The sequence below is a fragment of the Aplysia californica genome, unplaced genomic scaffold (genome assembly GCF_000002075.1).
Source record: "Aplysia californica isolate F4 #8 unplaced genomic scaffold, AplCal3.0 scaffold00192, whole genome shotgun sequence".
Lineage (NCBI taxonomy): Eukaryota > Metazoa > Mollusca > Gastropoda > Aplysiida > Aplysiidae > Aplysia > Aplysia californica.
In genome coordinates this window covers 888,259-913,820 of record NW_004797462.1, presented here as the reverse complement: position 1 = coordinate 913,820, position 25,562 = coordinate 888,259, and the positions used below count along the sequence as shown (strand labels likewise).

At 38.3% G+C, this 25,562-nt stretch overlaps 2 protein-coding genes across 2 annotated transcripts in view; one reads left to right on the top strand and one right to left on the bottom strand.

The window, feature by feature from the left end:
- Positions 1-4,246, top strand: part of LOC101850336 (cell division cycle and apoptosis regulator protein 1) — a gene marked incomplete at its 5' end in the record, with an annotated part of 30,437 nt that extends 26,191 nt beyond the window's left edge. Inside the window, 1 exon segment of the mRNA XM_013082755.2 lies at positions 2,064-4,246. Within this exon segment, the coding sequence (XP_012938209.1) occupies positions 2,064-2,229 (166 nt within the window). The 3' untranslated portion in view covers positions 2,230-4,246.
- Positions 4,247-9,144: 4,898 nt separating this feature from the next.
- LOC101849927 (growth hormone-inducible transmembrane protein) overlaps positions 9,145-25,562 on the bottom strand; it is a gene marked incomplete at its 5' end in the record, with an annotated part of 55,476 nt that continues 39,058 nt past the window's right edge. The window contains 7 exon segments of the mRNA XM_035969892.1: positions 9,145-9,425; positions 10,337-10,508; positions 12,194-12,292; positions 12,731-12,929; positions 13,404-13,545; positions 15,411-15,522; positions 16,319-16,546. Coding sequence (XP_035825785.1) covers positions 9,341-9,425; positions 10,337-10,508; positions 12,194-12,292; positions 12,731-12,929; positions 13,404-13,545; positions 15,411-15,522; positions 16,319-16,546 — 1,037 coding nt within the window.

Here is a 25,562-nt window from a genome sequence, read left to right as displayed (position 1 = left end):
ACCCCAACAAACGCAGTAAAGAAGAGACCTAACCCTAACCCTACCCCGAAAAAGAACCTGCAACGGCCCTCACGTAAAAAGGCCAGAAGCCCAAAATGAAAAGAACAAAAAAAAAAACAACAACACTACAAAACAAACAAGGAGTAGATCTAGAATCTAGAATCTATCTATCTAATATATGATGGCCTTCTTTGCTATAAAATAAATATAGGGTTTGATACAATAACACAATAGAATTGGAATATGATTCCTCCATATATAGATTTAGTAATCTAATTAAATCTAGATTCTAGATCTAGAGTGTATGTAGAACAAGTGAATAGAAATATAATAGGCCTTGAACGAGAAATCCGCATCCGATTCTGAACAGAGGGACTCAGCTGAGTCTAGATTTCTATAAAAATAAATAATTCACGCACCTGATGAAATTCTTTTTACCAACATTAATATTACAGCAAAACCTATCATAGCGTTTGACACAATAGAATTGGAATATGAATCCTCCATTGAAGTATATAATGATGATCTATGAATCTAGATCTAGATCTAGAAGAACTTGTAAGTGAGTCGGACTTGAATGAATCCACATGGATCTTAACAATCAGTCAACAAACGAAATTCAAAATGGCCGCTCCAGCCCGAAACTGAAAGTAGATAATTTAGGTCGTCGTCCTTTTTCGTATTCGTATTTCTACTCAGGTTCCGACAATTATGTCGAAAACGCCGACGTCGGCAGTCGGCACGAAAACGAAAGGGCCGACAAAGCCGACGGGAGAAAAAGGGGGCGCTGGCAGTCGGCCAGGTCTTGCACTTCGCACATTGACTAATCGGGTCGCGATTGTCGGATTTCAGACGATTGTCGGCAAACATGCAGGTCTAATCTTTACTCTTTGCAACATTGCCAATGGCTGTCAGGGTCATACCCATTGTTTGATAAAATGAATCGAACTTGAAGACTTATCTTTCTTTAAATATATCATCAATATCAGCAGCTCTAGAAGAAGTTGAACTTGTTGTAGTTGCTCTCTTTTTTGGAGTTGGTGTGCCACAACATGATGGTGGTACTTCTGGAAATATTGTTGGAGACTGTGGGCACTAAAAATCTTCCAGCCCGAGTCAAAGGTACATCAGGTTTGAAGTGCAGAGAGCAAACTCCCATATATAAATATATATATATATAATAATCCGTGACATCTTCTACGATTAATTTATTTGGAACACTTTTGATCCACAGTGCTTTTTTTTCTGAATCTTTTGGAAATCTATATTATTGTTATTTTGCATCTCCCTTTTGGCTGGCATAACCACTTCTACTACCCCATCCCCTACACTTTCTTCCCATGTTCAAATGTTGCTCACACGGTTCCGAAAACTTTTTCACAGTTACAGTAGATTCTAGTAACAATAACATTCAAGATGAAAGAGAACTAGAATCTGGGCTGACACAAAATGTAAGCACAAATTGAATCCTTAGAATTGAGTGTAGTGAAAATACATCCAAACGAAAAAAACGTGTGCTTCCAAGAGGACTGAATGCAACAATGAAGAGGCTAGGACTAGGAGATTAGACAGATTAGACGGCTACACACTACACACATTACTGTTACACTATCGGCCCGCAGAAACGTAATACAAAAATGTTCCATCACCTGTATATACATATTAGCATTAGAACATCTGCCTATCGCCGCTTTTCACATCGATCCTCGATAAGATAAGGACTGGTCTCGAGGCGAGTTTATCAAGATAAGGTCGTCCACCCCGGCCTCCAATGCCGGAGCCAGTCGTGTGGGCTGTGTGGCCTGGACTGAGAAGGCCTAGTCTCAAGCGTGTTCAACACAAGCAGAGTTGACTGTGTTTAGGCCATTTAAATATGGTACAAGTTGCACTTATCTTTCTTTTGTAATTCCAATCAAATTGATTAGCAGTGCGCAAGTTAATTTTTGCATAGTATTGAAATAGATGGACCTTAAGAATATTTTCTCCTATGTTGTCTGTGATTTTATATTGTCGGTCATGATGATGATGAAGGTTGTTTATTTTCCTTTCACTCCTCGTTTTAGGTCACAGATGCAGGGGGCATTGAACAGCCTTACTGCAATGTTGAACAAGGACGTAAAGAAAGAAAAGAATGACGGACACAAGAAAGAGGCAAAAGAGGAAAAGGAAAGTAGGAGTGAGAAGCAGCAGCATGGAGATTTGAAAGAGGAGACTGTTGGCGAGAATTGATCATTGTTTTTTTTTGTTTATGATTGAATGACTGCTGACTGCTTAGGTGTTTATGAAAGTGTTGTTTGTTTTTCACGCTTTGAATAGAGTTCAAAGTCATAGTGCGGGTAACAATTGTTGTGACTATGGTTGAACAATGTTACGAAGTTGAATTTATTCTTGTTGCTGTGTTTTATTATGTTGATGGTGGCAAATCATCAGCAAGCTGTTTTAATTGTTCTAAGCCCAGAAAGCAAAATTTTTCAGAAGAGAGAAAAAAACCCAACTTTTCATTCTTTAAAAAATTGTACATAAATTATGCGTCTTTTCCTGCTTTTTTTTACAGCTTGAAGAATTCGGGTTTCAACAAAATATTTCTAGAGCACATGCAAGCAATGCCACTGATTAAGAAACTGCAATAATTTTTTTTTTAATTTTTGGGCAAAGTACATCTGAACAGCTAGCCGAGGAAATGTTACTGTGTAAGCTTGTGTACTGGACTGAATGCCCTTCTTGGTCTTTTGTTCCCTCCAACCCCCCTCATGTAGCCCAATCCCATCCTTGACTAAGACATAAAAGCAGACACAGCTTGTACTTGTAATAGTACATGTATGTAGTGCACAATTTATTTTTTTAAAGATGGCAATAAAGCCTGATATTCTCAAGAATATTGTGTCGGAGTTACTTAGTTCTTTCTCATGAGGTACGTAGTATATTGTATAGAACCTCCATTGCTATCACTCCGGAGGTTTGCTGTCAGATATCAGTGTCCTGGTGTCTTTACTTTATGGGGGTCTCATTGAAAACTTTTAACTAGATTTTGTCTAAGCTTTGGCTGTTATTTCTTAATCGACCCATTCCATTCCATTTATTTTTTTTGCCTATAGCTGGTAATACATTTTTTGCTTTTTTATGAGGCAGTATAAAATCTCCCAAGGTACACATTAGAACTGTTTGCTTTGCTCCTGCTTTTGTAATTTGTTTTTTGTTAGACAGCATGCCCCAAGGAAAGAAGAAAAGAAAATACAGTTGAACCTTCTCCACTGATCACCTGTCCAAGACAATCACCTGTATAAATGACCACTTCCCACTCCGCCCTTGTGGTTTTTTAAAATGTACTATTATGACACTGTCCATGAAAACCACATAGATAATTGCTTTTCTACTTGACAATGGGTAGTCGGTGTGGACAGGTTCAACTGTAATTGAGTAAGCACATTAATTTTAGGTGCAAGGAATGAGAGAGTCCCAACAAACGGATAAAAAATTGAAGAGGGATACAATAATAAAGTTTAGTTTCTTAATCCAGACCTACCGACCACTCTGTGACTAAAAATAAGAGTTTTCATCTGAATTCTCTTTTAAAAATTTGGAGTTTGGGGGGTCTCTACAACCCCGGTGAATTAAGATTTCACCATGAACTGACCATGGAAATATATGTAAATACAAGTAAAAATGTGTATTTTCACCTCATTTACTGTAAGTTACATACACTTGATGGCAACAAAATGCTAGTAAAAAATAGGATTTTGCTTAAATCCAAACAGGGTTCTTTGATGATCAAAGAAAACAAAATCGGAGAGCTCTGATTTCATTAGAGCGAGTACTTGGCAGGTCTGTGAATCCCATGAAAAATGTAGTCACCCTTGTACTTTTTGACTACCCATTTAAACCGAAGCACTGCTTGCGCTATTATCAGCTTCATACTTAGTTGCCAATATAATAAACCCAATTAGCTTTTTTGCATTTTCCACATCAAACTCACCCTTTTGGTTTTTACTTTAGTGAAAGAAGTGCACCTAGCATAGTTATAGAATGATTTATGCTTAAATTGGGCAGCAAGATTTGCGTCTTGGGAGTGTTTTTGTGTGTCTTTCCTTAGCAAATCATTGAATTGTTTGTCAAGTTCCTCTTCTCTCTTGTGTCGTTTGCTGTGGTGGGGATTGTGGATGATATTGGATAATCTACTATGCTTGTACATGTATACTTGTTTGTCATTGAATTTGCTGTAAATAAAAGAACATGTTCTTAGTTGTTACTCTTCGTCTTAGATTTTTACTTTCTTAATTATATTTTGTTGGAAGTGGGGTCTTTTGTAAAAAAAAAGGCAACCCACAAGACTGCGGACATAACCACCTGTATTTTCCTTGGATACGGAGATACAAGGCTGTTCTATATGTGAGGCATTGTGGTGGAATCAGGCGCTCGTCAAAATAATGAAATCAAAGAAAATGGCACTTTTCTTTCCGTTTGGCAATTTTATAGAATTTTTATGTTTTGGCCCAACACCGTTTATGTCGATTCAAAAATACATTGCTGTGTGGATTTTACAGGCCAAAAAAATGTAAATTTACAGTTAACAATGACTCGAGCTTTGGAAATCACCAAATTTTGGCGGCTATTTTCTTTCTAATTTTACCCCTGAAACCATGTAATCCCAACCCAACTTCCTTCGATCTGAAATATTTCGACTTCTAAAGCTAGATCTGTAATTTTTTCATCGAAAGTAAGACAAATGAACAAACTTTAAGTTGTGGCCTAGTGGTTAGGCTCTCGGACTCGCAACCGTAAGGTCGTGGGTTCGAATCCCGTCAGTGGCCTTGGGAAAAGCACTTTGCACAAATTTTCCTCACTTCACCCAGGTGGAAATAGGTACCCAGCTATAGACAGTGAAAGATTTTTTCAGTTCGATAGTGTTTGAGCGTGTGAAATCCGCAACTTGCACTGTATGCTTCCGCGGAAGCCGAGAATGTTTCGGAGCGTTCTCAGAGGGTCTGCTGGGGTAATAATAGTTGTAAAGCGCATTATTATTATTACGATACCAATAAGTTTATATACTATACCGAAAACTTGACGAGCACTTGATTCCACTGCGCCGTGACACTATGCTTATCTAGAATCTCATAACCCAGAAATGAACTGATTGTATTGTTGTTGACTTGTTTGTTGGGTAGCACAAATGTAGTACAAGTTGGCTCCACTAATTGTCATATTTAGTTAGGGACAGATTATGCAGGAGCAAGTTCAGTCAACATTGGTTATCTGCAAGTCATAATATACCAGGAAGAAAAGTGTACAAGATGTAGATCTTCATATTGTGTTCTTGTTTACATCAAATCACCGAGTGGTGCTTTTTTATTAGATTTAGAATGCAAAAGCAGGGTGCAGTCTTAAAATCTACATGCTAGTTTCAGAAGTTATGGCTGGCTGATAGCTCAGCTTTGTCCTAAACTAGTTTTTGAGTAAATTAGAATTCAGATTTCCGAAAAAAGTATTTTAAAAAATGGGTTATGCATCTCAAAATTGCTATGAAAAAGAAAAAGGCATTTTGCCAGCCTACGGCAGAGCTGATATATATCCTACTTTGAGCTGCAGTGCTGGTTCAAAGCCTCAGTAAGACGTTTCCAAAATAAAGGGAGGTACAATGATTTCCCAGCTTTCTATCCACTAAGCTCAGTCCCGATAGAGGTGGCCCAAATTGGTGGAGGTCACACCCCTTACAGTCGAACCTGTCAAAACATCTCACTGCAGGCCCTTGATAAATTCCTCTATAAAATGGAAACCTATCTCTAACAGTACACAGAAAATGGAAAGAGAAATACCTTCCTTCAGGAGGGTGTTCACTTGTCTTAAAGAGTACTAGGACGGGAAATGCTGTTCCCACTCAGCTTTGATTTGAAATGAAACTATCAAGTTTGATTCCATTTGGCTCTAACCTTTTTACACAATGCCATCAGGCGAGGAAGGGGGGCAGGCATAGGCTCCCAATGGGAGTAGGGCTTCAAATTGAGGGTAGGTGTTACCCCATGCATGAAAGCCCTTGGCAATGCAGATAGTCAGTGATCAGGGCGGTGTGGGTATGAAATCTCACCAGTGCCTGTGAAAGTGCTTGAGTGGTGCCCCAGCACAGAAACTTTCATGGGTAACCAGACTAACTAGAGGTGTGAAATTAGTTTGACCAATGCCTGCCGCCCTGATTGTACGGCCAGCCACAAAAAGAGCTCTTTGAATCGTTGCAAGCTTGGATGGGGTGGCATTGGTTGACTGTGCTTATTTATTACACCTATGAGTGGGGCTAAGGGTGGAAGTAAAGGTGAAGTTCAAACGTTTCTGATTTTAATAGGTCCTATGAGATGCAAGCACTGGTGGCAATAGATATGTAGAACTGATGCATTCCATTAAAGTAGAGGATAGCACTTGAGAGTGAGAGGTCTGAAGTTTTGACCACTGCCTGTCAATCAGACAAGGGACCTTTGAATTTGATCCCACCAGCTGGGTCTCTGGAAACCCTCATACATCTCCCCCTAAATTCCCTCCACGTCTAAGACGGAATTTTTTTCTGGCTCCCTTGCGATTCCATCTTACACAGGTTCGACTATACAGGTTTCAGTGAAAACTCCGATTCAACGAAAGGAGTTGGATTCCTCGTTTTTTTTATTCATCATAAAATTCAATAAAAAATAACTCGGATTCAACGAAAACATAAGCAAGCTCAGATTCAATGAAGTCGCTTGCAGGATGAACAGTCCCCGCTGACGAGGCTTCCCTTATTTTTCTCCCACAACGAACCTTTTATCTATTCCTGGAAACCATTCCATGGCATCTGCATCGTGAACCATTATTCGCTTAGCCTATTGTTTATCAGTGGTCTTCTTTTATCAAAACACATGTTAGCACGTACACATACATCTCATAGTCATAGCGTGTGTCAGGGTTAGGGGGCAGCCAGCACATGTGTGACTGTGTGTGTCTGGGGGAGGGGGCACAAGCGGTCTGGATGTGGAATGTCAGTAAAGATACAAACACATCAGTTGTTTCCCCAGCTACTGAATAACTTTACAATGATAGTCTTGGCATACATAGGATCTACGTAATGAATTGCGCTCTGGACTGTGGTGGAATCAAAAGTTGGCGTATGCCAGCTGGGCTCTACACAGCAACATAACTTGTTTGGTAAACAGAATGAATATATAGCTCTAGATTATAAAAACACAAGCATGCATTTGAAAGAATTGCCCTTTTACAAATTATGTGTTTGGTAGAGTTCAGTGTATTTTCCTGAAACTGTCCAGCGTTTCTTCGGTATGGCATTAAAGAAACGAAAATGCCTCGTATTAGAAACCAAACTACTTTTGATTGACAAAGTCGAATACATTATAACATTACTTGCTTGGTGCCTTTATAATGTAACCATCTCCACAAAAACATTGTGTTTGCTATACTGAACACTCGGATTCAACTAAATTTAAGGTCAGGCCCGACGACTTTGTTGAATACGAGTTCCACTGTAATTTATATAGTAGCTGGGCTGAAAGATAAAATGAACATCCGACTAATATATGTATGACTTGGACAAGGACATGAACCAAATGAAGTCTTCTGAACACACGAGTGCTGCTTAAAGTTAGAGTTACTAAGGACAGGGGTCCCAGGATGGGGCTAAAATCGTTATTAAGACAAGTACAGACTTACAGTTTGGCAGGTAGATTTCAATTGACAAAGAAACGTAATACGAAAATTTTTGTTTTGAAAATCCAAGATGGGCACCGTAATATTGGTGGCCATCTTGGATTTTACGCCCAATTTTAAAATTAAGACTTCTCTGAAGTTTACCAATGAATAAGCTTGAAAATGAATACATAGAGACCTTGAAGTATTGTTAACATATAGGAGAATTGTTTTTATATCTTTCAAGATAAGGAAGTTACGAGCTTTGAAAATTAGTATCCCCAAAAAACTTCCAACATAAAACAGAATGTATCCAATATTTTACATCAATTGTACTACATGTGTATACAATTGAAAAGGGTATTTGAGTGACACTTACAGCAAATTTCAAGTAAATCCACTGGTAAACTTCAGAGTGTCCAGAGAAGTGTTAAAAAATGATGTTTTGAGAAAAATGTGATTAAAAGATAACAAATGACATAAAATCAAAAGTTGTTAAGATACAATAATAATTTTTGTACGCAGAGTTTGGTGCCAAATTTCATACAAGTACAACAATTTATTATTTAATTATAATTTTTTTAAAAGTTGTCAATGCCCTACGTCAAGTTTCGATCTTCTTATCAGTTGCACCTCAAAACAGCCCGGGTCCCCTCCCCTTAAAGCTGCATTTGTTTAGATAAGCTAATGTCTTCTCGATTCTCACAAGAAGTAATACTAGAAGAAAAACATCCCCTCAGCTCTTGACGTATTTCATATTCAAGATAACAGATTACTTCACCTTTAACTAAGTGGTCCACTTATTCATTTGATTTTTCACCTGACACTTGGTTGTGGTCCTTGTAATCTGTTATGTTAGTGGCCTACGGCAAGCCATGATGAACATACGAAATAATAAGTGCACTCGGGTCAGTAAGGAGCTGGCACTAACACTGGGTACCTATATATATATCATACGAGAAATGCTCTTTGGCACTAACATCACAATTAGCCAAATTAGGTCTTATAAGTGCTGAAGATTAGAGGTGTTACAAGGGAGTAACGAACAAAAAAAAAGGACAGATAAGGAGGATGGATGTTTGATAGGAAAGAAGGAGCAAACCACACCAGAGCACCTGCCAAATGCCCACAGAAATGCTCTACAGAAACATAAGTAATTCTAATCTAAAAAGAACAACAACTCCATAATTTGTTGAATCTTTTTTAATATGTACACAACAGAAATATCTTAAACATGAGAACCAGAAATTATTTTTCTTCTCTAAAGTACAAGACAGCCTTACAATACGCTTCTATTTTGAAAAAGTATAATCCAGAGCAGCCATCTTAATAGTTACAGAGTCCATTACACTCTCCAATGAAAAAATGTCAGACGTTTGTGATATAACGACCAGTTCCATAAAAAAATCTACAAAATTTTACCCCTCGTGATAACACGTTCAGAAAAATAAAAAGATCAATGGACATAACTCATTAACTTGTCATTATAAATAGGAAATAGGGACAATATGTTTTTGTTGACATCCCAAGGTATTAGTTTCCAGTGCAAACATGAGTAAATATTTCTAAAAATACTTAGCCATCAATGTACAGTCCATCACGTCTCATTTTCATCACTTTGTACAGACAGAGATCTACTTCAAATAACATTGCTGATAAATTAGAGAAGAGATCTGTGAAGGAATTACTTTCGCCTGCTGCCTTGGCCAGCCAGCATCATGGCAATTCGGATAAAAATGTTGATAGTGTCAATGTAGATACTGATGCTCCTGTTGAAAGAAACAAAAAGACAATTATTCCATTTTTGCAGCAAGTAAAATTAGTAATAATACAATAAATAAATATTATACTGTTTTCAAGGGAAGTGACAAAAAATTTCTACGAACATAAACAAACGTTTAACAAGGTGGCGGCAAAACCAGAGAAGCTCTTGAGCTCAGAACCATTGATCATAACTAGTTTGTCACAGCCGTCAGTCTTCAAACCAGAGCAGTTAAACAGAAAGCAAAGGACAAATTCCACAGACAGGACTTTTTCGTTTCATCCCCCCCCCCCCCCCTATCTTTCTTACAACTGAAGCAGGTTAACACTGAAACGGGCGCGACAAAAAACAAAAACAGGTGGAGCACAGGAAGGGAAAAACGTACACAAGACAAATAATGTAAACAGGGAGACAGACGACAATTTAAAAAAACCCCAACTTTACTATAAGGAACACGACACAAAACAGCTCACGTAGAAGGTAGGGACTTTGATCCCTTGGCAATACAATGTACCAAAAACACATTCTCTGGTTTGAATGAGAAAATTCAGACTTGAATACACAGACATCTGAGGTACTCAAACAGTTGAAACAGTTATAAATTGACACTGCCATGCACAATTCTACTCAAGATAAGAGTGAGAATCAACTTAACCCTACCCGTACGTCGTGTTTTACTATCGTATCCATACGACATAGGGAACTCTGTGCCACACTTTCCAAAGAGGAAATTTAATCATTAATCTGATCCGTACGCTTTGTATAGCAGTCTGTCAAATGACTTCTTGAGAAATACTGAAAGTTTCAAAGAGATCTTCGCACTAGAAGTATTCTAAAATGTGAAGAATACAACCCCGGGGCGTACGGATAGGGCTAAGGCATCATCTTTACGTGTAAGTGACACACAAAGAAACTCACGCATTCACTGGGTCAAAGGGCCTTTCTGCGTAAACAGGATAGACCTCTGCCAGCTTGATGATTCTCTGTGTGTCGTAGAGCAAGAACAAGCTGAACAGGACAAGACCTCCATAGATGCTCAGTGAGTAGAGACCAGCTCCAAGGGCCGTGGTTGGCGGGAAAAATGCAGAACCTGAGGTGTTAAGAAGCATAATATTAACAACTTCTCTACGGTAACATCAGCTGGATAAACAAAGCAATGGGAGAGAAATAAGCACGAGCTGTAACTAATCTGTGATCACTTGCACGTGTAACCTGAGAAAAAAATGTATTCATAACTCCTGAGAGGCATATCCAGCATACTTCACCAATACTTCAAGGTTTCAATTCTGCAGTTATTTTAGCTTTTGCTCTTTCACTATCTTCACATTCTATTTTTCTAAAATTCTGAATGTAAAAAGATACGAAAGATACACAGTTCTGTCTCTACTTCTTCAATATTGCTGCACTCTAGGTTTCCAATTAAAACTCTCTTTTGTTCAAAATGACACACTGAATATAATCTGAAAAAGAAAAAATTTAAGACTATAACTGGTAACCGAGGTAAGTTTTAAAAAAATCAAGATTTAGAAATGGCCTACCTGTCCATGTTTTTTCAAACCTCTATCTTGTGACAGAAGTGAAATTTAAAGGTTATTTTCTAAAAGACAATTCAAAGTAGCATTTTGCCTCTTCCACTTTCACTGTTTTTTTCGGAGCCATAGAGCTATACATTTTAATACAATGAGCACATTGAGCTTGCATATGAATATGGGGATAATTAAAACAGAAATCAAGAAAAGAGATTGTCATCAATGCAAATGAAGCAAAAGAAATATAATCTCACAACACCAGGGAAGCACTGCAAATAAACACACCTTCAAATTCAATGCGTTTTTTGCAAGCTCAACAGTGGAAATAAAGCACAGAAAGTGATCTATCAGCTCCACCGTACTTTGAGTACTGGTACTGCACTTACTTTTGTTCAAATTTTCAGAAAAGCTTTTATGTAAACCAATTCGATAATGACAACTATTCCAGTAATTAACAACCTCCCCCCCTCCACCCTCCTGCATTTCCCAAGACTTTTTGCATCACCAATAATTCTTTTTCCAACGATGCACCTGTGATTACTAAGTTCCCCGAGAGCATGTACTTTCAAGCAGTGCACTGTGTGATGAAAATGAACAAGTAGGCTGTAAAGTCAAAAGTCAGACGAATGCTATTCCTTATGATTAAAATCATGGCTTGTTCCTTATGTGGCGTCGGTGGCCCTGTGTTAGGCTACCAGACTCGTAATTGTGAGGTTGTGGGTTTGGGGGTTTGAACCGCGGGCCCCGGCGCTGAGTCCCTGGAAAAAATACGTTACACAAATTTTCCTCACTTCACCCAGGTGGGAATGGGTACCCACCCATAGACAGCAAAAGATCTTGTCAGTATGTTAATGTTTTGGAGCCCATATATGGCAGTTTGCACTGTATGTTTCCCAGGAAATTGAGTTTGCTTCAGAATACTCCCAGGTCTGCTGGGGTAATAGTATAATATTGTAAAGCGCATAGAGCTTGCTGTCGACCGGGGATTTGTACTATACAAATGCTATCTATTATTATTATTATTATAGCAATAAACCAAGCTGAGAATGAGAATGAAAAAAAATATGTTTTATCGCAATGATGTAAAATAAGTCTCACAAGTCTTAAAAGTTTGAATCCTGTCCCAAAACAGTGCAGAAATTCCAGAGGTGAGAACCTGAAGTAAAAGGAAATGTAAACTGGGCTAGTGAAAAGTAGTTCCTCCTCCCTCTTCACCCTACACCTCATTGATATTTATGTCACTTACCCAGAGAAGACACAAACACAACCCCGAGACCAGCTCCAAGGATTCCCCCCATGTTGAGGAATTTCTCACTTGGGGCACACATGGCAACTGCCGAAAGACCTGCAGAAAAAGAAGACAATAATTTTTCACTAATGAACCAAAGTTACGAAGACAGATATTCTGCTGAAAATCAAATAACATTTCAAAATGCACCTAATGACTGGAGAAAACTTCTCATTTCTACTTACCGATTGTTGAAACGCTTTCAGAGGAATGACAACTTTTTCTTCATCATATACTATCTTATTCAGAAAGGCAGCTGTAAGGCAGTGTTTAGTTGTAAGCAGTAGTCTTTAAAACCACCAAAGCTAACAGAAAAACCATTGCAATACTAAATGGCGTCCCAGTATATGGTATTCCCTTGGAATAATCGATATAAACTTTCTGCAATGTCATTAATTTAATATTGCTGAAGAAACTGAAACTACCACCCCCCTCCCCCCCTCTGAAATCTCTGACACAGCTGAACTATAATTTACTCTAAAAGTTCAGACTCACCTCCAACCACACCTGCTGTGTACCAAGCTGCTCTCACAAGTAAAGGCCCTCCGAGCAAAGTGAGGGGAGCCACGACTGCACCCATAATGCCAGCATGCACCATCCACGCCATCTGCTTTGAGCCAAATCCTTCTCGGTAGGGAATGGAGCGACACACCATTCCGGAACCAATCATGGCAGCAATAGTTGCTCCGATGGACTGCAAACCACAGTAAAAAGATGCAAAAGTAAGGTACACATTCGTCTGCACAAAGGTATTACTCATCTGGATCAAAGATAAAATCTGTTTCAAACATGGCCTTGTAAGAAAGTTTCTCTACGGAAAAAGAGAAAGACAGGTTTCAGTTTTTATGTAAACCCTTTAACTCCCGCCAGTTTTTTCCTTTGAAAATTAAAGCAAAACATTTGATGGTCTTCACTAGCAACTTATCTCATATTCATCAGATGCACCCAATTGGATGCCTCTACATCAAAATCAAACTTGAACTTGAATATTATATGATGAATGTTCAGGTTGTACAGATTTATGCCCCTTGTCTTTGGGGGGAGGAGTTAATTTTCAGAACAGGGACTTAGGCACGAAAAAGTTTATACTATATTCATTTTGAAGTACAAAAACTCCCCCACACTGTACCTGTACAGGAGGTGCACCATCAAACTACTAGGTGCTTACCAGCAAGGAATTCTTCATCATGAAGTTCATGACTGCAGGGCTCCGGGCGGCTGCCACAGCAGACAGAGCAGTGATGGCTAAGCTACCGCCAAAGTACATGTAGGTGTCACGAATCCTTTGTCTCACCACGGGGGACCATGTCCTGGAGAGGATAACTCACTCATTCAGTATGAATTATTTTGCACATCAGATATCCATACCCTCCCCCCACCAAATAATAGACCTTTGTAAGACTATTTGAGCACACATTTTAGATGTGAACAGGTTTCAAAACAACCGACGTCACTTTTAAATCGATCATCTAAAAAAGAAAATGATCCCCGATTGACCACCTATGCTTACATTTTGTGTTGTTCAATCTTTCGATTTTGCATATATTTTTTTGAATCTATGAAATTAAAATGTTTTCATCTTATGACAATTTAAATTGCAATACACTGCAACCACAAAAACAGAAGTATGAATGAGACATACAAAAAAGGTGAGAAGAAGGACAATAGCTCTTTCTGTTCCAGTGAAAAAATAGCAGTTCATAAGAGAACAGACTAGAGAATATGACCCTGTTGAAATCTAACATTTTAACATTTTCAACACTTCAATTTTCTCTGGAACTTAAGCTTCTATAGATGTGATTCTCTTATGTTTAGTTTACTGTTGTGACCCTGACACCAATGTCACACATACAGCTGCCATCAACCAAAACAAACACTACAAATTAATCACTTTTATCATCGAAAGCCTCTCTCAAAAACAGTTTTAGTTTTAGTAACGTTTTACGGCGTTCGCAACTGCATAAGGTCATATGAGCACCAAGGGGTGGATGTCACCAGAGAAGTCTAAACGGGGAATCAGGCTTACTCTGCTCGCCTCTCTAGCCTCAATAGCACAAAGTCTGCTTTGACTATCAAGGTACCCCGGGAAATAGCAGTTCACAAGAGAGTGACAAACTTAAAAAAGAAGTAGAGGAAAATGATGACAGTAAGGATTAGGAAAGAAAAAGCAGCAGTTTCCCCCAATGTTGTTCCGGCACAGTATGAGCATGACTTTGATGAACATGTTAATACCCCCCCCCCCCCCTTTTTTTGGGAATGGCCTAAAGTCACTTCAGTCAGTAGCACTGGGGGGGGTTTGTATAAAAAACAGTACACATTTATCAACGCTTGTATTTCACAGACTAATGGCAAATGGGATGTTAACTAAAACACTTCAATCAAACCAGGCAAACCATGGAGAGGAATAAATAATGCAAGAAACAACAAGAAATACCAATGAATGCTGACTATATTCTTCCACGGTTTAGGAATTTCCCGACCAACACCGCAACCTTCGTACCATCTTTTAATTCAAAGTTTAATCACTTCGTTGCCTTATAACATACCTGGTACGTCATGAAAATGCATAATTTTTAGCGCTGTACCATACCATGTATGTTACAGAAGTTGGCAAAATTTGCTGTTCTTGGTTGCCTGTGACATTACATTACATCATGCTAATAACCTGGCTCTAATTCTTCTGTACGCAATTTTAGCCATGCTGCGTAGATTTGTATTCTGGAATAAAAGACGCATTATCGGTACCAAATTTGCTAGTATTGTTTTACTGCTAGGCTTGCAAGCGATCGATAAACATAGATCTAGGCTTGCGGGCGGCCGTGTGCTCTCGTAAAACATAAATATCAAAATTACTGTAAAAAGTAAATTAATAAATTATTCACTTTTTGACTTAGATTTGCAGGTTATTCGAAATTATGAGTAAAATAGGAGGAAATGGGGAATAAGAAAAGTGAGAAAAGTGACAACCGAAGACCCGGTGTCCCATATATGTCATGAGTGTGTAGATCTAGATCTAGACCGCGCGGCCATTAACACTGAAACATTAGGCTGCTGTTCTGGAAAACGAGCTTACAGTAGGAACGCATACCCATGGCAACATAAAGACTTAATGTAAGAACCGAAGGGTATTTGACAAGGTCGCTGATAGTTACAGATGAGCTTTTTTTCAACTTACACAGACCGCTCTAACGCCCCTGGCTGACTGGAGAGCCCCAGGCCATAGAAGCAGAGAGCTCCGATTCCTACAACAGCACCTCCAGCCACTAATCCTTTGCCCATGTTGAATGCTGAAAGAAAAATAAAGACACAAAAAATAATCAAGCTGAGGGAGGGAGGGAGGGAGGAAGGAGAGGACAACAACAAAATACTAGAGAAGAACACATTTGAGAGGCATTGTGGTGAAATCAGGCACTCAGCAAAATAATGAAATCGAAAAAAAACGACGTTTTCCCACTAGTTTGGCAATTTTTACAGATTTTTTTTCCTTTGGCTCAACGCCTTTAATGTCTACAAAAAACAAAACAATTTTCAATAAGATTTTACTGAAAACTGTTGATTAAAGGCACAAAGAAATGTAAATTTTAACTTTCCAAGGACTCTCAAGCTATGGCAGACGTTAATTTTACTTCTGAAACCAGGTGACCCCCCGCCTCATTCAAAGGCCATTATCTCGACATCTATTCAAGATCGATGGGTACTCTATTTTAATCCAAAGCAAGACAAAAGAACAAACTTTATGATACAGTAACGCCACATACATGAAAATTGACGAGTGCTGGATTCCACTGCGTTTAACATTTAACACCAACACAGTAAAGTAAAACTCAGAGGGAACAACATACAGAGAGAAAGAAAAGAGAAAATGCAAAGGGCATTACAAAGCCACATGAAAAAAAGAAAGATAAATTAGGGATTAAGAAATAAAACACTTGATAAAACTCATGGTGAAAACATTTTTGAAGCCATGTGTTCATGGTCACATGTAAAAGTGGGAAACAAAAAGGATCTGAGACAATGACAACACCTGTAGACCTCAATAATGAAATTTATAACAGTTTGGCAATTATTGGGGATGATATTTACCTGTATCTCCAGCTGGGGCCATAAGTGTCTCCTTCATGGATTTCCTTTTAGAATGACGACCAATTCCACTTCTGGTTTCGGAGGCATACATTTGCACTCTGCTGTACAAGCCATTTGGATTAACAGGTCGCGAGAGAGTGGGGCGGCTTAGACCTGTCACAAATGCTGTGATCGGAATGCGACCACATGATGCCGCAAACCTGCTGGCAAACATTTTGCTGGAAAAATCTGGAACACAAAAAAATGTGTTAATTCAAATGAAACAATCTCAACAGAATACAGATAAAGTATCATGGAACAAGCTCAACTCCCTCTTTTATAACCTTAGGTCAAGACAGGCGATGAACAATTCACTACCCCCCCCCAATATTACCAAATATGTGGTGAAAGTGATCTTCGCGAAGATAACAAGTGATGGACAGTGTTTTCGCACCCCACTATCCATGGACACATATAAGACTGGGTGAGCTATATGTTTGGGCGACTGAAACTATGTCATTTGATTGGTCACAAAAAATGTGGGAAGATCTCCAATGAATTACAGACAGTAATGTTTAAGCCTGCGGTGTGAAAAATGCAGCAGTGCTGTAGAACACTAGATGTACCTGGGATTTTAAATGATTTAGTCAAGTGATAAGCAGCACTCAGAAAACTTATCATGTACTTGTTCAACAAATTACAAGAGAGAAAGAGAATGTCTGATGTCATCCAAGCATTTCCAGAGTTGCAATATAATATGACAGGTATTGAGAGTGGTCGCTTAGAAAGTTGGGCATTATTTTACTTTCATTACTGTCTCATGCCCAGGTATTGTAAAGCACTATTCTTGTTATCTTTAACTGTTATTCAGACAGACTTTAATAGTTTAAAAAAAAAATTTTTGGTTTTATTCGAACTAGTTCACACTGAGTCTAACTGCGTAGTAATTTCCGCACTTTGCCCCCCTGAAGTAAAAAAAACTGGGGGGGGGGGGGGGGGGTTACAACATGCCCCCCCCCCTCTGTTTTACCCACATAGTTTGATGTTTTTCATTTAGGTTTGAACTTTTCTTGAATATAATTAATTTGCAACAGTAACAGTGGCTACGTGTGCACTTAAGTACGGCTAGACTTGCAGGCTAGCTGTACTTAATGACGACTAGACGGCTGGGCTAGCCGTACTTAAATGATGGCTAGACTGACATATACAGCAAAGAATAGGCCTAATGAATTGTAAATAAATTTTTAGTTTGCATTACCTAAGTATTTTGTATTTGAGAAGAAACCAAAAGGTGCCTTACTGACACAGCATGTATTTTAAACCTGAATAATTACTAATGAAACCTGTGTAAATAAAGGGCCTAACCTAATTACGGGTTAGACTGGCAGGCTAGCTAGCCGTATTTAAGGATGGCTAGACTGACAGACTAGCTGTACTTTACAATGATGGCTGAATTGTAAATAAAATCTTAGTTTTTAATTTTACAGTGGAACTCAGATTAAACGAGGTCGCCGGGCCTGACATAAAATCTCGTTGAATCCGAGTGTTCATTTATAGCAAACACGAGGTTTTGTGTAGATCATTCATTACAGGCACTGAGCAAGTAATGTATAAAGAGAAGTCACAAGTAGTGCCTGAAATGCCTGTATATTATGAGCTGTGTAAAAAAAAAAGACCAATTCGTTCAAATGCACACGCCTGTGTCATTTCGTTTGTACAAAAAGTTGTGTTGCTGTGTTGAGCCTAGCATACGGCAACTTGGGATTCCATAGACCAGCGCACAATTCATTACGTAGAACTATGTCAACACTAGCTTACCATTGCAATAATGATCAGTTGTCGAGGTGAAAAAAAGACTGTGACGCGTTTGTATCTGCGATGTTCAACGACCAAACCGCTCGTGCCTCCACCCTCCCCGACACGCACACACAGCCACACGTGAGCAGGCCGCCCATCCGACCCTGACACATGTCAGAGTAGACACGTGCACGTGCCAACAATGCATGTGTTGGTATGAAAAAAACGCAGCTGATTGGTCGCATGCAATCGGCTAAGTGAATAATGGTTCACGATGCAGGTGCAATGGATGGTTTCCGAGAATAGAGTTCGTTGTGAAAGAAAAATGAGCGAAGCCACGTCTGCGGGGGCTGTTCACCCTGGAAGCGATCTCGTTGAATCCGAGCTTGCTGATTTCAGTGCTCGTTGAATCTGGGTTATTTTTATTGATTTTAAAGAAGAAAAAAACAGGGAATCTATCTCATTTAGTTGAATCCTAGTTCTCGTTGAATCTAAGCTCGTTAAATCGGAGTTCCACTGTACCTAAAGTACAGTCGAACCTGTGTAAGACGGAATCGCAAGGGAGTCATAAAAAAATTCCGTCTTAGACAGGGGAATTAAGGGGGAGATGGAAAGGGGGGGTCTCAAAGGCCCAGCCGGTGGGATCAAGGATCGCTTGTCCGATCGGCAAGCAGTGGTCAAAACTTCACACTTCTCAACTGCTATCCTGTCTGATAATGACACGCGTCACTCCATGAGTCACTTATCCAATTACCACTAATACTTGCCTTTCAAAGGACCACTGTTTGACCTATTAAAAACAGAAATGTTTGAAAAAGTCCTTTGCTTCCACCCTTAGCCCCACCCATCGGTGTAACAAGCACAGTCAACCAATGCCATCCCTCACTGCCATCATGTAACAAAGATTCGAGAAATTATTTTCACGGCTCGCGTATGATCAGGGAAGCAGGCATCGGTCAAACTTATTTCACACCTCAGGCTTCTGGCTACGCAGGAAAGTTTCCGTAGTGGCTCGCTACTCAAGCACTCTCACAGGCAGTCGTGAGATTTTACACCCACACTACCCTGACCATCTGCATCCCTCAGGGCTTACATGATGGGGTAACATCTACCCCAAAATTGCACCCCTACTCCCCATCTTTGCCTAGCAGCATGGCCATGGTGTTAAGTTAAGAGCCGGCGGAACCAAACTTGCAAGTTTGGTTTCAAATCAGGGCTGAGCTGGCAAAGCAATTTCTGTCTTAGACAGGTGAAACCCTCAGAACGGAGCGGATTTTTCTTTCCGTTTTCGCGTTGGACAGGTTTCCATTTTATACAGGTAATTAAAGAGGAATATATCCAGGGGGAAGCGGGGAGATTCCGTTAAGACAGGTTTCCCTTTTATACAGGTTCCTGTTAAGGCAGGTTCGACTGTATTTGTATTTCAGACAAAGCCAAAAGGTGCCTTACTGACATACACATGTATTTTAAACTTGAATAACCACAAGATCTAATGAGACCTGTGTACTCAACAGGTTTCGGTCAATAGGGCCTAAACCTAAGTATGGCTAGCCACTTTGATTACTAACAGCCATAGCCTTAATTTAATTTTTTTTAAATAAAAAATAGCCTTCTTAAAATTAGGCAATTATATTATGAGTACCGATATGTATCAGGAAAAAAAACCAACGCTCTGCTCTTGACATTTCATTCTTGCATTATAACCATAGATATCTAGAAAAATCTAGATCTAGATCTAGATCTTGAATCTAGATCTAGATAGAGTTACTCGTTTTTGTTTTTTTATTCACTGTTGTTTGCTGTTCATGGTGTGAAATGGCCTATTTTAAAAATCGAAGGGGCTATTCGGACGAGTCTGAACAGCCGCTGGAGGCTATATGACTAAAATTCCAGTGGGCGTGCGCAATCACCGGTTGTTACCGTACGCGAGGTCTATACTCGAGTCCGAATAGTCTCCCGTTGCTATTCGGACTTTAAACTACTGGTAGGCTATTACACTGCGTTTCATGACTACAAAGGGATCAAAACATAAAATTCATAATCAGTCCTTATAAGACAGCCTCCTCCCCTCTCTTTCTCTAACCTTTTTCTCTCTCCATCTTACTTCCCCAGGCCCGCCATCATAGAAACCGAGGAAGACCAAGGTCAAATTGCTTGTCTGCTTCACATCCGGTACACCTAGTGATTGAGCACGCGCATTGGAGTGTGAGTCCGAATAGCCACGGAAGGCTATTCGGACTCGTATTCAGACACGAGTCCGAATAGCCGCGGACTTTAAAAAAATAAACTTAGGAAGTGGCTATTCTCATCCAGGGTGAGAATAGAAATACGATCGACCTCTCACCTCGGGTGAGACTTGCCACCGTAGGCTATTCTCACCCGGTTTAAAACAAGACCTGTTTTTCCTAATTTCGGAATACTTTCTATCGACGTGGATGATCAAATTGATAAAAGCCAAGAAAAAATTACGTTATAGCACAAAAGTAAGCTAATTTTATCGTCTTCAAAGAGATGCTATGGCTATTTCACTGTTCGAATCGAGCCGAACTACGCGGGTCGCCATTTTGTTTTGCCCGGAAGTTCTCGCAAGATCTACTCCTCCCCTCTCTCTCTGTCTCTTTCTGAATACTGTCTATCAGTGTGGACAATCAAATTGACCAAAACAAAGTTAAAAAATGATGTTAAAACACAAAAGTAAATTAATTTGGTTGTCTACAAAGATGCTACGGCTATTTAACTTTTCGAATCGAGCCGAACTACGCGGGTCGCCATTTTGTTTTGACCGGAAGTTCTCGCGCTACTCCTCTCTCTCTCTCTCTCCACTGCCCACAGACAAAATTGTACGCTTTTAGTAGGCTACAGTTGTAATGGAACGTTTGTTCACGGCACAGAATTCTACAATTTTTCTGTTATCACAGTGTAGAATTCTGTGGTTTAGGGTGAACGCAAAATTTGTTGGCCTAGATCTAGGCTATAACGGTGAACGCGCACCGGGTGAGAATAGCCAAAAGACTCGCCTGCACTATTCTCACCCCGGGTGAGAATAGAGGTGACCATAAATAAACTTAACCTGAAACTTAACGTATGTAGATCTAGATCTAGGCCTGCACACTATTCTCTGTACTGTGCTGTTCTGTGTGTCTCTGTACTATATATAGGCTTTAACTATACTATAGGCCTACTGTGTAGATCTACATAGGCCTACATAGCACACCTGTTGGGCTGTGGGGGGGGGGGGGGGGGGGTGAGAATAGCGAAACAAAGCAGTTCTCACCCCTGGTGACGGTGAGGATAGCCACTTCTAATTAACTAAGGCGACGCTTTAGGCCAATTAGAGATCTATCTTATTTATGATGTAATCGCAATGAGTAATGAGTAATACCATTGCTACTCGAGCATTTGCCAAAAGGTGGGATACCTGGGTGTGACAAATGAGGTCCAAAATCAACTTTATGTAATAATTCTTTAATCACCCATATTATATAGCCTAATGATTGCTCTTTCAGACTCAGTAACTGCCAAAGCTGTATATGCAAGGGTCTTGGTGTAATTCTGACTTGAATGACGGAAATAGCAAAAAGTTCGTTCATAACAATGATGACACAAATTTATGAATACTCGAAGTTCCTTTCTTCAGCTAGGCTGATGTTATATTTTGAGACATAGCAAATAACTTCCAAAACTACATAGAATTGACAATTTATAAAAATCTTTATTAATTTTTGATAAAATTACTTTTTTGTGTCATAATAGTTATGAACGAACAATAAGTGACCAAAATACTATCAATTATATCAAGTTTCATCGACTAGAATTGTCTAAAATAACACTCAATTGACTAATTATAGTCAAGTGATAAATGAAAGACCATTAAACAGCTATTTTTAAACGCAAACTGGTCTTAGGGCATATTATGCATAAATTTAAAGTTCGTTCATAACCATTATGACACACTGTTTCGTTCATAACTATTATGACAAATTTTACTTTTGGCCCCTAAAATTTACTTATATTGTTCTGTCTTTCACATAAAACAGTTTTCATTTATGAGGCTTTCCTTAAAATGATAGATGCCTCTATGTAGGGAGAATTCAAAGTTTATATTTCCTGAAAAACCCTTAGAATACCTTTAAAATGGTTCGTTCATAACAATTATGACAAACTTCAATTTTGACCTAAAAATTTACTCATTTTGATCTGTCATTCATTTTTAAAAACTTTTATTAAATGAAACTCTCCTCATAATATGTATCTCTGTACATGTTTTTAAAGTTTGTTAACACTGAAAAGCCCTCAAAATATATAAAATGGACTATAAATAGTTCGTTCATAACCATTACTACAAAAGTATAATACTAATTAAAATCCACACCCATACACTTATGATAAAAATCAAAATATTAGAATGTATGCAAGGTCTATTCTGTCCTTTAGTTGGGTTAAAATTAAAAATACATCCCAAAACAACTGTAAATTACATGGAATTAGGTTTCGTTCATAACCGTTATGACACACTGTTTCGTTCATAACTATTATGACAAATTTTACTTTGGGCCCAAAAAATTAACTTATTGTTCTGTCATTCACATAAAATTGTTTTAATTTATGAGACTCTCCTCAAAATAAGGTTATATGTTGGAAGAATTCAAAGTTTAATCACTGAAAAACCCTTAGAATACCTTTAATTGTTCGTTCATAACTATTATGACAAACTTCAGTTTTGACCTAAAAATTAATATTTTGACCTGTCATTTACTTTAAAATTTCATATTAAATGAAAGTTTCCTCATAATCTGTATCTGTGTACATGTTTTTAATGTTTATCAACTCTGTAAAGCCCTCAGAGTACAATATGTAGTTCGTTCATAACCATTACTACAAAAGTAAAATACTAATTAAAATCCAGACCCATACACTTATCATAAAAATCAAAATATCAGAATGTAAGCAAGGTCTGATACATCCTCAAGTTGGGTTAAAATTAAAAATACATCCCAAAACAACTGTAAATTACATGGAATAAGGTTTCGTTCATAACCATTATGACACACTGTCACGTTCATAACATGATGACAATCCATTATGACAAGCATATTTTTGCCTCTCCTTCGCTTCTCTTTTGAGTCATCAGCACGATACTCTTCCATGTTCATTCCACCATGTAAAAGGATGTTGTGAAAAAGTGGGAAGTCCCTCACATGATATTTTGCAGAAATATCATAAAGTGTTTGTTCATAACATCATTATGACAAACCTGGATTATCTCAATCAAAGTCATATTTAAGCAAAACCATGCGATGGAGCAGAAAATTACCCTTCTGATGGATCAATGTCAAACCAATGTTTAATACCGGTCATTTCCCGGGATGATATGCTTAACGATTTGGGTTTTCTAGACCTTGGAAAGTCTGATGATGTAATTATGACACGAGTTATGAACGAACTTATAAATTTTACTCAGCAATAACATCATTAATATAAAAAAATAAAACCCTTTTAATGGACACACGCTGTTATGATGGTGTATACAAACTATTTTCAATGTTTGAATGCACTACTGTTTGATAGTTTAAGATTAACAATATTCTGTATTTAACATACAATTACGTGTGCACTCAGGATGAGTAAAAAATGCCCTATTTTTAGTACTATTATCTTTCTATGTAGATTCTAGAGATATAAGATGCACACATCAATCTACTTGCTCATGCAGCTTGACCAACTTATTTCCTTGCCATATGCATAAAGTTTTCAGAAGAAAACATATTTTACCATGAGTAGTGGTTGATTAAAAAAGTCCTCATGCAAACACCCCCACCTTTTGGCAAAAGCTCACTCAGGAATGACACAACAAATTGAGGGATGAACACAAACAAAAGATGGTCGAAACTGTCACAAGTTACAGTAGAACAATAACCAATCCATTCTTTAAGTTTTAATTTTAAATAGATCTAGATCTAGATCTATATCTAGACTAGATCTAGACTGTCTAGATCTAGATCTAGATCTAGAATCTAGATCTCTAGATCTAGATTATAGATCAAATCTAGATCTAGAAGTGCAATGTAGATTCTCTAGATCTAGATCTAGAATCTAGATCTCCTACAAAAAACAAACAACCTGACAAGTGAATGTTACTACTAGATCTAAGTAAGTTGCTACACTTTAGATAAATTTAGATTTATCTAGATCTAATCTAGATCTAGATTATAGATCTAGATCTAGATCTAGATATAGCTAGGGCTACTTTAATTTTAATACCTCCTAACGACTAACGGACTTAACGAACGCATCATCGTCATCATAACGGACGGCTCGAATTCTAGACTAACCCCGGATAAGATAAGCAGATAATCAGGTTAAGAATTTAACCAAGACTATTCAGAAATTCAATGCATCCTCCTTACTCTTCAAATATGATGTCTTTCCCGTAAATTTGGCGAAATGTTGAAAGGTATGGCGACTCTGAGTGTGCGAAGGCGAAGGCAAAGGTCCTCTCTTACCAATCTGAGCCTGATGAAATATGCAGCGCAATAGCAAAAGGAAGGCGAACGAAAGACGAAAGGATAACAATTTTCGGACAACTCTAGAAAAAAAGTTTAGAAATGTTGCTTTATAGATATTGCCAGGTTGTCTACTGAGACTCTTGGAACCAAAATCTATGTTCAATACATCTTAAACAATAAAAGGTCGGAGTTTATTGCGAAAACTTCAATGTTACCCATAGATGTACACTATAGTGGGTAACTCTATGATGTTACCTCATAAACTACTAAGATAGGCCTAGCCCAGTTTTTGTGACACTTATTCAACAGACACATCACTGAAACCTTTGTCCCTTGAAAAAAGAATTGACATGCATTCACAAAGACATCTGGTTATCTGGCATAAATATACTTATTAATTATTCTGATTCAATGAATCAAAATCTAGCCTATGGCCACTATAATATTATTATACATTTGTAATACCTGACATTTTCTGTTGTAGAGAGCCTTTGCTTATACTGTCAATGATCTAGTCTATGATGCTCGTACTAATGAAAAGAACCGGAAGTATCTAGTGGAAGGCAGAGGGGCGAGAGCCAAAGACCTTAAAACAATTTACATGTATTATTATTATATGTATGTGTGCGTGTGTGTTTGCGTATGTGTGTGTAGGATATGGTCAATAAATAGGGCCAACGTTATAGCGCCTATTTATCTCTTTCCGCAGCAGCCGATTATCCTCTTTACTGGAGATCAATATCATATTGATATCAAGTGTGATTATAGTTGTTATTATTATGATTACCATGATGATGATGATGATTTAATTTTATATTGTGATTTTATTTTTGTCTAAAATTAAAACAAGACTCTCCCTCCTACCCTACTTACCAAACAATGATGATGATGATGATGATGATGATGATGATGATGATGATGATGATGATGATGATGATGATGATGATGATGATGATGATACT